The sequence below is a fragment of the Budorcas taxicolor genome, chromosome 15 (genome assembly GCF_023091745.1).
Source record: "Budorcas taxicolor isolate Tak-1 chromosome 15, Takin1.1, whole genome shotgun sequence".
Taxonomy (NCBI): domain Eukaryota; kingdom Metazoa; phylum Chordata; class Mammalia; order Artiodactyla; family Bovidae; genus Budorcas; species Budorcas taxicolor.
The window spans coordinates 68,377,402-68,386,187 of record NC_068924.1 but is presented as its reverse complement, the minus strand read 5'-3'; the positions used below and the strand labels follow the sequence as shown (position 1 = coordinate 68,386,187).

General features: G+C 37.2%; 1 protein-coding gene across 1 annotated transcript; it reads left to right on the top strand.

Annotated features, from left to right (window-relative positions):
• The first annotated feature begins 1,094 nt into the window (after window positions 1–1,094).
• LRRC4C (leucine rich repeat containing 4C) lies at window positions 1,095–3,017 on the top strand. Its single transcript, XM_052653212.1, has one exon. The coding sequence runs from the start codon at window positions 1,095–1,097 to the stop codon at window positions 3,015–3,017; it is 1,923 nt and encodes a 640-aa protein (XP_052509172.1).
• Window positions 3,018–8,786: the final 5,769 nt, after the last annotated feature.

Genomic DNA, 8,786 nt, shown 5'->3' with positions numbered 1-8,786 from the left:
TGCTTTTGCCATCATTCTTGCAGAAACTTTTTTCATGGAATGTTTGAAATCATATTCTCCTGGACCAGTGAGATGAATATCTGAACCCTGATTCTCTACTTGTTAACCATGTGACTATATGCATGTTACTTCCCCTACAATTAAATGTCTTCTTCTTGAAAATGGAGGCTATAACAATTCCTTTCTCAGAGAAGTGCAGTAAGGAAAAGAAAGGATCAGGGCATGAAGCCTGTGCAGTTACAAAGAACTCCATATTCAGAAGGGCCCATGCTTGACTTAATGTTCTATTATAACTGATTTGAAATTCTTAATAAAATTATTAAGACTTCTTTTGGATGTGGACCACTTTTAAAGTCTATTGTGTTCTGTTTTATGTTTTGGTTTTTGGCCAAGAGGCATCTGGGATCTTAGCTTCCTAACCACGGACTGAACCCACACCCCCTGTATCGGAAGGCAAAGTCTTAAACACTGGACTATCAGGGAAACCTTTGAAATTCTTAGTAATTTTTGACAAGACACCCCATGTTTGCATTTTGCCTTGAGCTCTGCAAGTTATGTAGCCATTTTTGGATTGTTTGTGAAGTCTATAGCCTACGGCACATAGACTATTCTTTGATAAAATGTCAGCTATTAATAATTTTGCAAGGGAGTTTTTAGTTTATTGGTATAGTCCTCCAATTTTATTTTTTATTTTCTGAACTTTTCCAATCTGGTCTGGACATTGAACCTAATGATGGGGTACATTTCATGTGTCCTCATGCATTCAGGTCACCCTTGGTTGATAACCACCACAGTCAAACCCTCTACCTCATTCTTCCATTTCTCTGTGATTGCACAAATGATGGAATATGGGCTGTGGCTGGCTGATAACTCAAAGTATGGAAACACTTCTTAATAAATATGAGCCCTGTTGCTCAATACATGGCATTAGAGATTTATTATCTTAGTTTGAGAAATGAAGGCTTGAGCTGATACACTGTCTCACTGACAATGACTCGAGAAAGACATTTGGAGGAGATCTAATACTCTTTTTTGCTCTTATTGCATTGCAGATTATTTGAACTCCAGAAGGACCAACACCAGATAAATTATGAATGTTGAACAAGATGACCTTACATCCACAGCAGATAATGATAGGTCCTAGGTTTAACAGGGCCTTATTTGACCCCCTGCTTGTGGTGCTGCTGGCTCTTCAACTTCTTGTGGTGGCTGGTCTGGTGCGGGCTCAAACCTGCCCTTCCGTCTGCTCCTGCAGCAACCAGTTCAGCAAGGTGATTTGTGTTCGGAAAAACCTACGTGATGTTCCAGATGGCATCTCCACCAACACCCGGCTGCTGAACCTCCATGAGAACCAAATCCAGATCATCAAAGTGAACAGCTTCAAACACCTGAGGCACCTGGAAATCCTACAGTTGAGTAGGAATCATATCAGAACAATTGAAATCGGGGCCTTCAATGGTCTGGCAAACCTCAACACACTGGAACTCTTCGACAATCGTCTTACGACCATCCCGAATGGAGCTTTTGTATATTTGTCTAAACTGAAGGAGCTCTGGTTGCGAAACAACCCCATCGAAAGCATCCCTTCTTACGCTTTTAACAGAATCCCTTCTTTGCGCCGGCTAGACTTAGGAGAATTGAAAAGGCTTTCATACATCTCAGAAGGTGCCTTTGAAGGTCTGTCTAACTTGAGGTATCTGAACCTTGCCATGTGCAACCTCCGAGAAATCCCTAACCTCACGCCGCTCATAAAACTAGATGAGCTGGATCTTTCTGGGAATCATCTGTCTGCCATCAGGCCTGGCTCTTTCCAGGGGTTGATGCACCTTCAGAAACTGTGGATGATACAGTCCCAGATTCAAGTGATTGAACGCAATGCCTTTGATAACCTTCAGTCACTGGTGGAGATCAACCTGGCACACAACAATCTGACATTACTGCCTCATGACCTCTTCACACCCTTGCATCATCTAGAGCGGATACACTTACATCACAACCCCTGGAACTGTAACTGTGACATCCTGTGGCTCAGCTGGTGGATAAAAGACATGGCCCCCTCCAATACAGCTTGCTGTGCCCGGTGTAACACCCCTCCCAATCTGAAAGGGAGGTACATTGGGGAGCTTGACCAGAATTATTTCACATGCTATGCTCCTGTCATTGTGGAGCCCCCAGCAGACCTCAATGTCACTGAAGGCATGGCAGCTGAGCTGAAATGTCGGGCCTCCACGTCCCTAACTTCCGTATCTTGGATTACTCCAAACGGAACAGTCATGACACACGGGGCATATAAAGTGCGGATAGCTGTGCTCAGCGATGGCACGTTAAACTTCACGAATGTAACCGTGCAAGATACAGGCATGTACACATGTATGGTGAGTAATTCTGTGGGAAATACCACCGCTTCAGCCATCCTGAATGTTACTGCAGCAACCACTACTCCCTTCTCTTACTTTTCAACTGTCACGGTAGAGACTATGGAACCTTCTCAGGATGAGGCACGGACCACAGATAACAATGTGGGTCCCACTCCGGTGATCGACTGGGAGACCACTAACGTGACCACCTCCCTCACGCCACAGAGCACAAGGTCGACAGAAAAGACATTCACCATCCCTGTGACTGATATAAACAGTGGGATCCCAGGAATTGATGAGGTCATGAAGACTACCAAAATCATCATTGGCTGTTTCGTGGCCATCACACTCATGGCTGCAGTGATGCTGGTCATTTTCTACAAGATGAGGAAGCAGCATCATCGGCAAAACCATCATGCCCCAACGAGGACTGTTGAAATTATTAATGTGGATGATGAGATTACAGGAGACACACCCATGGAAAGCCACCTGCCCATGCCTGCCATTGAGCATGAGCACCTCAATCACTATAACTCTTACAAATCTCCTTTCAACCACACAACAACAGTTAACACAATAAATTCAATACACAGTTCAGTGCATGAACCGTTATTGATCCGGATGAACTCTAAAGACAATGTCCAAGAGACTCAAATCTAAAACACTGACAGTTACGGAAAACAAACAATCAAAAAAAAAAAAAGACAGTTTATTAAAAATGACACAAATGACTGGGCTAAATCTACTGTTTCAAAAAAGTGTCTTTACAAAAAAAAACAAAAAAGAAAAGATTTATTTATTAAAAATTCTATTGTGATCTAAAGCAGACAAAATTATGTGTATTCCTCAGAACCTGTTTTTGCTGCACTTATTTACTATTTCCCACATTTCGTCCCTGCCTTCCCTATCGCCATATTTTTCACAGGAGATCTCAATTCCCTAAAGAACCGGTCTAGGAAATTTTGTAAGAATTCTGTTATACTTTGAGATTTTTATGGTGAATTCTAGTGGTGAGATCCAGTCTATTTTGTCTTTCTTTTTTTTTCCTTCTCTGTCTCTCTTTCTTTTCTTTCCTCCCCCTCATGCCCTTATGAAGTAGTCCAATGGGGAATGCAATATTAGAAATAGATTTTTAAGAGAGAACAAGGAAAAAATGCAAGATCTTATATTTTTCATGTAATGATCTGTTCTGTATTTATGAGGAGGACCATTCAGTGGGAAAGAAAAAAAAAAGGAAGCAAGCAACAGATTAATTTACATATGAGCATCTATAAAACCCATGATCTTTTAAACAAATCTAGAATCTGATTTGTAGTTCAAAGACTAAAACTAAGATTATAAATAAAATATTGTTGCTTTTTCTGTACCTGGATACAACTCATTTGTAGTTTGGCTCAAATGTGAGAAACTTGAAGGTAACTAGACTTCCTGCTTTCTGAGAAAGGTAATATTACAGTAATCTTCAGTCACAGCACCAGTCTCTACAGGGTCCTGTTTCATTAGATGACATGAGTTTCTGATCTATATTTAAGGATGCTGTGGTCTTCTTTTCTTTTCATTAGTGTCGCCCTTTGTAGAATGCTCAAATTTTTAGATTTTTGTGAAGTAAATTCAATTCCACTTGAAAGAAAGTTTCAGTATAATTTATTCCTTGCTCTTAAATAAAATTCTGCCGCCTAGATGAAGTACAATCACAGAATGCTAAATTATCCAAGTTGAAAATCATTATTGGTGCTGAGTGTCAACAAACTCAGTTCAATTCAACACTAACTGTTAAAGACCTACTGTGTGTTAAACAATGATGTTAGTGCTGTGGACACATTATTAGTAAGACCTGGTTTCTGCACTTGAATCACTCATGACCTATATGCAATATCATTAAAGAAATATCAGTTGACTACCAGGGGGCAGCTCTAATTTTCCTGTTAGGTGGCAGGTGGCAGGATCCTAGAGTTTTGAAATAATCAAGTTACTGTTATGACCAAAACCTCCTCATGATTTTTTTCCCATTCTTCTGGAAGAGCTGATTCTGTTCTTCCAAATGCAGATTGTAGAGTGGTAAAGAAGTGTTTAAGTATGGATTTGATTTGCTACGGCCAATGGATGTTTACCAAGAGATAGAAATGCTAACACACTAGTAATTCACTAAAGATACTTCAAATCACTGGAGATATTTTTGGTATGAGAATATCCACTAGCTTGCAAGTTAAAAAGGAACTTTCTAGTTACTGGTACCTCAGCACTCTCCTGATATTTTAATACAGTATATGTCTGACTTTTGTCTTTATCTACGTGAAGCATAGTGAAAACAGTAGTGTAACAGTGTGTTAATCACTCAGTCATGTCGGACTCTTTGAAACCCCATGGACTGCAGCCTGCTAGGCTCCTCTGTCCATGGAATTCTCCAGGCAAGAATACTGGAGTAGGTAGCCATTCCCTTCCCCAAGGGATATTCCCGAATATACACCTCCTATTACTGGCCCTTGAAATCTGCCATATCATTGGTGAGATAAGTGTTAAACTAGAGAAAACTAGAGATAAGCTGGAGAAAACTTTAGCTCCTAATGAATGAGCAGCTTGGATACTCACACATAACTCTACAGGCTGGACATCACACCGGGATTTTGTGATCTCCAGGTGTGAAAAACCAATTGTTACTAGCAAAATAGGTCAGAGAACTGGGAGGAAGAGATAGCAAATGAATGAGACCACACAAAGATCTCACCTCTATTTTTTGAGTACCAGTTCTTTAGTGGCTTTTTCTCCCTCATATCCTACCTTTCTTTGTTAGGAATACAATTCATATTAGCTTTTACTGTGGAGAAGACTCAAGGGAAAACACATGTTGGCTGCCATTTGTCAAGTGATTCAGTATTGAATGTACTTCGTATTTCTAAGCTGCTCTGCAGCTTAGAAACAACTCACCAAGGAGTATCAAGTGCTAATACAAAGAAGACTGTTATAAACCCAGAAGGAAAACAATCTTGCCTTCTTTACTTGGTTTCTGATCTCTGAGCTCTGTCTTTGCTGATTATAAACTTTCTTTCGTTTGAGATTTTAATTCTTAAGAAGTTAGTTCCAGCATACAATTCCTCTTGAGTAAACTCTGGGTGTTGGGGATGGACAGGGAGGCCTGGCATGCTGCAGTTCATGGGGCTGCAAAGAGTTGGACACGATTGAGTGACTGAACTGAACTGAACTGTGAGGGGTGGCTGAGTAGTTAGATAAATTCTACTAGAATAAAAGGTGAATTTGCACTAAAAATTTAGGTAAGAAAGTCAAGAATACAGTTCAGTGCTATAAGAGATTATAGTTGCCCTAATGTATATATGTTAGAATTTTTTTTTTTAAATCTGCATATATTGATGAAAGATTTGTTAAGCCACATTTGACTTTTCCAGTCAATTTAGAAATACTTTTGATAAAAGTTCCTCACTGCAGGTTTTAGGGATGAAGGGCAAAGTGCTATAGAAGTATTATTTAAAGGACACTAAAATGAATTCTATGATTTTATGAGTTTATGATTAGCAGTGTCTGTATTTGCTCTGCATCATATACTGATGTGGGGAGCTTCAATAAGGTAGCTGCACTAACCAGAGTTCATCACTCAAAATGGACTTCCTTGGTTCAGCAGAAAGTCCATTTCACTGTTTAAATATCTGGTCTATCCTGGTAGCAAAATACACTTTTTATGTCTGTTACTGTTTTTATTCTATCCAAAGGTAACAAAGCAACAGTATGCTTAAATACTCATGTGCATCAAAAATATGTCATTCACAATGTAATGATAATTTTAGTATGTATATTTGTTTTTCCTACTAAATATATGCAGTTGACTTTGGGAAAATATCAAAGAATGCTTTAGAAGAAATCTTCTCTAATATTTTTTTTTTTCTATTCTGGACTCTGGCTCTTCTATAACTGGCTATCACTTCAAACTTCTAATTTCTTTTGCATGTGCTCAAACACATTTATGGAGGCAAAATATGAGAAAAATTTGGTATAATTCACATACATAAGGCCTGATATAGCTTTAATCATTTTTCCTCATTTTCTGAACATTCTGGAATCAAATGCCATCTTTTCCAAAGACTAAAGTAGGTAATAAGAATTTTGGACCATTGATTAATGATTGGAACATTGATCAATTCTTTTTTTGAGGAATTGTTTAATTGCTATAATTGCTTTTAGGCTTTATAATCAAAGAATCAAAAATCATGACATTATTTGAGACCTGCATACTCTTAAATTCTGAATTTAGATCTGTTGATAAATAACTTGACAATGGAAGGATTATTTGTATGGGAGAAAGAAAATGAAGAAGATATTTATAGAAAAAGATATACTGAAACATGAGGAAAGTATTAGGTGGATGGCACCAAGCCACCCAACATTTCCAAAGTAAATATTGATCAAGGTGAAAAAAAAAACTTAAACGTTTTATCCTCTTAGCATAATCTTCAAAATACTTAGACAAGTCAAAGAGTCAGATGAGTGCTTATGGACAGTGTGGTGCTTTGAAACAATGTAATTTTTAAATAATGTTAAAATTGTTTATTTGGTGCTTCAGCTTACTGGGATTAATAAGGATATTGAAGACAATTTATTTTATTTTTTAATATAAATTTATTTATTTTAATTAGAGGTTAATTACTTTACAATATTGTATTGGTTTTGCCATACATCAACATGAATCCTCCACGGGCATACACGTGTTCCCCATCCTGAACCTCCCTTCCTCCTCCCTCCCCATACCAAATTGTATCACTAAATATCACAGGTATAAGACATGAATGCTTGAGTGAAGAGTCACAGACTTTTTGGAAGCCAGGTGTCTGTTTTTCATAAAATATATTTTCACAGAGTCAAATCTCTTTTTTAAAATATCTTTCCCCAAAGTCTATACACATTCTTATATTTGATTAGAATATGATTTCTGTACAAAAGCAACCAGATAAAAATAAGTCAAGCTGTTGCCTTAAAACATCAAATTACCTTCTATTTTTTTCTCTTCTGCCATAAGAAGAAATATGAATTCCTGCACACTCTGTATTAGATAGAAACCAGCTGTGATGCCATTATCTTTCCAGGATATAAAAGAAGATACATCTGGTTGCAGGAGAGAAAAAAGAAATCTCCTAGAATTACTGATAGTACACTGTCAATTAAGATCGAAATGTAGAAGCTCAAAGAAGCATTCTTAAAACACATTTAAAAACCAGTTCCCGTCATTTTGTGTCTTTAAGTGCTGCTAACCAAACTTTTGAGATTTCAATCTTTCTTAAATTATTTGAGAAAATATACAAATTACATATAAATAATATAATTAAATTGTATAACAAGTGCCTAGCGGCAGTGAGAAAACTCCATTTTTTTTTTTTTTTTTTTGCCTTAGTCCAGAATAAATAAAAAGAGAGAGAGAGAGAATGGAGTGTTGCTGCAAAGGTAGGCGATGCACTGTTATTTTAATGAAAGCACATTTTACTGGAAAATCCTTCTATTTTATAAATCTTATTAATGCACAGTAAATGAGGATACTCATACATCATCTGGGCAAAATACAGAAAGCAAAGTTCTACAAGACTCCAGACCATGAAGATTTTCTTTCAATATTTGGTGCAGTAATTTAGTTTCATTTTCCAGGTTATTAATGATACACTGTATTATATATTTGATGCTGAATCGCTGAATTTGAATTTGTCTAAATGGTATCAATCCTGTCCTTATCTGGTTGGCAGAAGTAGTTAATATATAGCTTTTTACTTGGATCAAAGAGAAGATTCAATGTTATTTGACAGAGAGGAGCTGGTCTCTGTGGAGGCAGCAGCGCCCATTTTGATTTATGTCCTCCAACCCTGAGAACTTGGCAGAACACCCGCCTAGCTCAGCCCTAGAAGATCCTGACAAAAATCCATCCATTATGGGAATCCCTACCCTTTATCATGTCTATGTATCCGTAAGGCTTCTGAATGACAATTAATAATTCTTTCTTTTCAGTCCTTAGTCCCACATTAAAAGTGGTAAATTAAAATGGAATTTAATTTCCATTTAAACACAGTTGGTAGTTTTGTAAAGTGTCTAATTCTCTGAGAGAAATAAATGAAGCTTAAATTGAACTAAATATATTAAAGCATATACAAGAGTAATTACGATGTATTTTCTGGTATATACTTTTTTATAGTAGATACTATAAAACTTTAAATCAAATAATTTGTTAACACTACGGAAATCATGGGTTTCTTTACTAACTGAATCATTATGAAAAAATTTAACTATAACAACATTTGTAAAATGCCTCAAAAGTCAAATGTTGAATTGGACTTCCTGGTCCTATGGCTAGTTCTATTTTTAAAAAATAAAGTTTTACAAAATGAAAGGGAGAAGTAATAAAGTTTCTCTTTCCAGCAGCCCTCAAGCAGAAAAACGCAC

Excerpts from the sequence above, each read along its gene's own strand:
- LRRC4C (XM_052653212.1), top strand. The coding sequence starts at position 1,095 with ATGTTGAACAAGATGACCTTACATCCACAGCAGATAATGATAGGTCCT.